Source organism: Alligator mississippiensis, chromosome 3 (genome assembly GCF_030867095.1).
Source record: "Alligator mississippiensis isolate rAllMis1 chromosome 3, rAllMis1, whole genome shotgun sequence".
Classification (NCBI taxonomy): Eukaryota; Metazoa; Chordata; order Crocodylia; family Alligatoridae; genus Alligator; species Alligator mississippiensis.
The window spans coordinates 275,758,494-275,764,493 of NC_081826.1; the positions used below are offsets into that span (position 1 = coordinate 275,758,494).

Below are 6,000 nucleotides of genomic sequence, written 5' to 3' on the forward strand. Positions count from 1 at the left end.
CAAAGGAATGTTATAAAAAGCAAACCAGGCATTATGTATTTTTTTCATCTCATGAAAGATTCAGGTTTGTTTGAAGGCTTGTGAGAAGAAAAGTACTTAATTTGATCCCATCCATCTATCCCTTTGATTTCTCAGAGGCAGTAAGGCACATTTGCTTCCCACATGAGAAGAAGTACCAAAGACAGAAAGTACTTTTAACAATATACCTGAGTTTTAGTACAGCCATCGCATTCAGACCAGGGGCCAAAAGGATTCCAGCGACAGTGGACAGGGGAAGGACTGGTTGGTTTGTTTGGTTTTTTGCATTGTTAAAACAAAAAGGGAAAAATCTGTCAGGAATTATGACATCACTGCTGAAGTCAAGTTTTCAGAGAGGAAATTTTGTTTAAAACATGGGGTTAAAAATCAGTGGGAGTCATTTAACCTGCAGGAGGAGAGTCAAACGGTCAGGCTACAAGTCAGGTAGGAGGCACTTTCTCTGAGGAGTCATATGCTAGCACTGACCAGACAGAAGCCATCCAGCATGAGCTGGATTGTGCCTGAAGGGCACAGCTCTGTCACAGGGCACAGAGAGGCCAGGTTGCAGTAGGAGCTTAGCTAGAGTTCTTATGAAGCACTTCAGGTTGTGGTTGCTCTTCCATTCCTGTCACTGACTCAGGACCAGTTTTTGGCTTGGTCAGAGAGGAGTAAAGCAGTGCCCCACACTGTACATCAACCATGTCTATGTATCCAACTCTGTATTAGATACACTAAACATACATTTCCCTCTTCGGCATGAAATGTTTTATACTCACCTTGAAAAAACTGGAAAGAAGCCTGCGATTTCCATCAGAAGGAAAATCTCAAAAACCTGAAAAAGAAGGCAAGACAATGGACTTGCTTTGTACTGCTTTTTCTTTTAGTGTGTATACATGCTCTGGCCAACTCTGCAGTCCTTACTCCAGCCAAACACTTTAGTAAATAAATAAGAACATAATTCCTAACAAGGATCTGAAATCAGCATAGTCTCCTCCACTCCCTTTTCTTGTCTTTCTGCTTTCTTGCACTTTTGTCCCATTACACACTTCTCAGCCAACCGTGAATGAATATTTCATTGGATTCAATGTGTGCATTTCACTGGTAGAAATTCATTAAGCGATTGTCTTACCTTCATTTTAGGAGAAATGCTCCGCTACCCAGCAACTGCTGGGGAAGAAGTGTACCTTGGCTGGGGGCAATTCAGCAGCAGGCAGATTCTGTCTGTCTGCCTCTGGCTCTTCTGGAGTCTGACTGCCTTGCTATGTTGTTTTTTTTTTTCACAGAAGGGCTGAGTAATGCTAAGGAATTTTAATTTTAACCCATCTAGTCCTCTCTAGGGATACAAAGAGCCTGTTCTTGGAGCAGCTCAGTCTCTTAAAGACTATACATGTAGATCAAGACTTGGCTGGATTTGCACAAAGCTGTGGGAACAGCTCCTTGGAAGAACTTGGCTTCCTTTTCTTATCTTCTGTGTCACAGGGTCACAACTGAACAGCAGTTTTCAGTGATCACAGGCCAGTTCTCATCCAACAAACCCAGAACAGCTCCATTCCTTAGAAGCAGCTTTACTTTTGCTTTAAACCTGAATCAGTGGACGCAGTTACATGAGATGCTAAATGCGCAGTAGCATCACTAAACAGGCACAGTAGTGCCAGTTATTGTGCACTGATTTAGTACTTGGTTATACAAGTACTAAACTTAATATGCCATAACTATGACACATAAATTAACCTGTAGATGCACCTAATGAGGTTAGGTTCTGGCCATAGATCTCTGATAAGCACTATTCCACCCATCTGTTCCTGCTTCCATACTCACCATTCCCTTGTTTATATAGGAAACCCCCGCTATTTGTGGGTTTAGCATTCATGGTTTCAAATATTTGCGAATGCTGAACCTGCATCTTAAATATGCTTACAGGGACATACTCCTTGGGAGCTCCGCGCTTGCCACCGCTGGGCTCCCACCGCCGCCCCGGGCCCCCGCCGCCACCCCGAGCCCCTGCCACTGCTGCTGGGCTCCCACCATAGCCAGCATAGCTGTGTTCCCCACCCCAGCCACCAAGGGCACTGCGTTCATGATGTTCATGAACGCAGTGCTGTATTCGCGGATTTTGCCATTTACAGGGATGTATCTCAAGAACGTATCCCCCGCAAATGGCGAGGGTCACACCTAAGGATTGCATTAGTCTTAGCAACATACTGCAGATTCCCTGGTGAGGCTAATGGGAGGTCATCCCCAGCAGTCACTCTCCATAACAAGGCTACAGTCTCAAGAGCAGCTATGTGGCACATCCCAAACTGGCTTCACTGAAGCATGCTCACAGAAACCAGTGAATGGAGCATGCTCAGGAACATGCAGCGTAGGCATCCCTTTCTCTCTGTCTCGACTCTCTTGCCTGAATTCCCTTTCACTTTTTCTGTTCTTTTCTTGCACTGGGCTCTGTCCTCTTCAAAAGCTGCCTCTAATCCAGTATCAACATCAAAAAGCCACAGCTAGGAACATGTCCATTGATTTATTTTTGCAGAAAGTGGGTAAAGCTTATATGAAGTCAAAATGTATTCCCCTTCAAAAAACTGCTGGGATGATGCAGGCTATTTTGTACACTTGAGTGCAATCCAACAGAGAGCCATTTAGTGCCTGGTGTTTTCTCTAACTGAAGATACTTGGGCACTGCGATCAAGTCACCCTTTAATCTTTTTTTTTTTTTTTTGATAGAGTAAACAGATTGAGCTCTTAAAGGCCATGTTTACGTGGTACATTTACCTTGGTCCAGAGCAGGAACCTCAACCAAGCCATGCTGCTCCAGTTGGGCTATCTTTGTTTCTGGGCTAGGAGCTGGATAACTGGCATTGTCATTCAACAGCGCTAGTTAGTCTATCCCAGTAGTTAACCTTTTTAGATGCAAGGCTCATCTTGGGGAATGCCAGCTCTTAAGTTTTTACTAGTTTTTGACTACAAAAAATAATAGAGCAATTCTTCTGTTTCAAAGATCTCAGATCACAACAGGTCAGAATTTTTTTGGACACTATGGATTCCTATTTGAAATCTCTGGATTTATCTTGTGAATTGTGTGAGTTTTTTGCACACCTAATAGTGCTAATATTGTATGGCACCCTGTAGCACCCTTAAAAGGATCTCGTGACAGCCTGGTTGATAATCTCTAGTCAAGCAAAATGCTATACAGATGTAACTACCTGGCTTACAATGTAGAAGGCAGCCAATGCAAAGCAGCACAGGATGTTCAAGGATGCCACTCTGGAGTGTATATTTATCAGGCATAATTTACCTGTATAAATTTACCATCTACATGTGGCCTAAATCAGGGGTGGCCAATTTGTGGCAGGCATCTCACAAGAGGCATGGGTAGCCTTTGTGTGTTGTATGCAACAGATCAGGGAGGAGACAGGCAGCACAGTGGCAGATAGGGCAGGAAGCAGAGCAGCAGATCAAGCAAGGAGCACAGGGCAGGAAGTAGAAAATAGAGCAGCAGATTAGGCAGGAGAAAGTGATCAGAGTGACACTCAGGGTGGGCATGAGGCTAATTTGTGGCAAACCTGCCACTGGTCTAAATCATGCCATTTCTTTAGCCCTTTGTCAGTTCTGATGATATTTTCTGCACCCTTTCCAGTTTTTGAGCATCGTTTTTAAAATAAGGACACACAAAGTGTACATAATATTTCAGTACTGGTCTCATTGGTTGCCTATACTTGTGCTTGGAGGTGGGGAGGGGGAGGAGAAGGGCATTTTAATTAGAGCAGTTCCTGGAGAGCTGCTTTAATTAAAATGCCTCATTGTCATGTATATTAAACCCCCATGGGTACAGGTACATGCCACGATATTTGCCCTTTCAGGCGCTGCAACTGAAATAATGAATAACATTTTCCCACCAGCAAATTTCCAGATCCATGGAGAGCCTTAGAGGCAGATGACATGGCTCTGTGGGCCAGACATGATAAAGTATCATTTTTCACAGCATGCTAATATGCCCTGGCATGCCCTTTGGGGATCACTGATCTAAGGGTGGTATTAGCCTTAACATTGTACTGGCAGCTTATGCCAATGTGCTTATTTGTTAAGACCCCAAAGTCCCCCATCTGGTAGGTATGGCCTGTGTTTCTTGCTCCTGGATGATTTCTTGTTCAGTTCCCAGGTCTGAGGTTGTGTTGCATTGTTTAGGTCAGAGATGATAATGAGATGTTTGCTAGATTAAATCAGTTTCAAAGCCACCGTAACAGGAGCAGGAGCTTCCTTCAAAGACTCTTGTGGTGATCCATGCTGCCTAAGGAAGTCTTTAGTTTGTCTGGTTTATACCTTTGGGTTCTCTTTCAGTCTTTATTTCCCCTGTTGTCAGGGTCAGTTTACTTATTGGGCTAAGTACAGACGGTCAAAAAGCCCGAGGCTGAATCGATTCAATATTTGCAGGTTAGTCATAGCTGTGTAGACTGAATGTGACAGGGCAGTAAGCATGCCCTGCCATGGAACACCAACAGAACAAAGAAGGAAGTGAAACTTACCGAGGCAGAGAGCATGGGGAAAGAAGATGCAGTGAGCATGGACAAGGGAAAAGACGCACAAAAACCCTAGATAGTAATTAAGGCAATCAGCTGTGTGAGCTGGGAGAACAGAGAATGGAATGTCGCCACCGCAGATGCAGCTGACCGGCACAGGGATTTAAAAGAGAGCCAAGCAGGCAGTTGGCTCCTCTCTGGGGAAGGGAGCAGCACGCAGGGGAGCTTGGTGAGGCCAGAAGGCATGGAGACCGAGAGTGCACCACAAACTTACCTGAATGATCAAGGTGACAAGGAAGCTCTCGCAGCACAACCAGTGAGTGTGGGTCTGGTGGGAGTGGGACTTCCTCCTGGGAATCTGAGGGAGGATGAAAGAGAAGCAGACCTGAGTTGTGAGTTAGGACCAGTGGCCTGAGACGATCCTTCCCTGAAGCCATGGGAAAGACAAAGGAACTGTGTAACCTTATATTGTGCCCCATGATCAGAGACCATGGCCAGAGACTGGCAATACAGACTTTGGGCGAGGCAGCACCAAGAGATTTGACTTGCATAAAACAGACAGAATGAGATCTACGTAAGAACATTTGGTGTGGTAAGGACAGGGTATGGGGACGGTGGAGCCCTGTGAAGAGGAGACCTAATCCAAAGTTGCAGGACTTTACACATGCGTTGTCCCTCAGGGCAGTCTACATGTTGGGATCCTTCTATAACATTTAAGTTGTGGCGGGCAAGATAAGAGGGAAGGAGGCTGCAAATTTCATTGGGGTGAGATGTGGTCTTCCACACTGAACCAATAAGCAAGTGAACAGACATTCACTTTTGATTCTGAAAATGCAGCCACATGCCTGAAGTGGCCCAGACCAGAAGCTGGGGGGTGTCAGGGCACAGTTCCCTGCTCTGCTGGATCAGACACCTTGGGTCAAGGCTAGCTGGCCCACCCTGCAAGCCAGGGGTTGCAGGGGTGGGAGGGAATGGGTTGTGGGAGAGGTGCAAAGCATCCTGGGATGCTGGGGGACTGTGCGTGAACTTGAATCTGGAGGGGATCTGGGTTCAATAAATGGATTCAACCTATCAGTTCAGTCTGATACTACATCCATCCATCCAGTTTACCTTCTGGCCATTTTGAAAGTTGTCTTTGTGCACTGAACTTCTGTTGTGTTACAGATTTGAACCAGTTTCTGATCACTTTTACCAGTTTACATGTAATTTCTGTCCCTAGCCTTAAAGAACAATTGTATAAAAACTGAGCCTGGATTTAAGGATTCGGCCCTCTTTGCAAAGAATGCAGATGACAATTGCTGAACCTGTTGTCTTTCTAGACGTACACACTCATCCTGAAGTTGTTTCCCTAGCGCAACTGGAGATTTCAATAACCTTAAGTGAATTATTAGACATAATACCCCCAAGGTAAGTAAATATGGCATCATATGATCAAAGACAGAAATGTCAGGTTAAGCATAAAGATGGCCAC

The 6,000-nt window shown here is 45.0% G+C and overlaps 1 protein-coding gene across 1 annotated transcript in view; it reads right to left on the reverse strand.

Annotated features, from left to right (window-relative positions):
- The window catches only part of C7 (complement C7), a 53,445-nt gene extending 52,158 nt beyond the window's left edge, over positions 1-1,287 (reverse strand). The window contains exons 1-3 of the mRNA XM_006277876.4: positions 1,148-1,287; positions 795-850; positions 207-279 (exon numbers count right to left, since the gene is read on the reverse strand). Of these exons, the coding sequence (XP_006277938.1) occupies positions 207-279; positions 795-850; positions 1,148-1,153 (135 nt within the window). The 5' untranslated portion in view covers positions 1,154-1,287. The remainder of the gene's footprint in view (positions 1-206; positions 280-794; positions 851-1,147) is intronic.
- Positions 1,288-6,000: the final 4,713 nt, after the last annotated feature.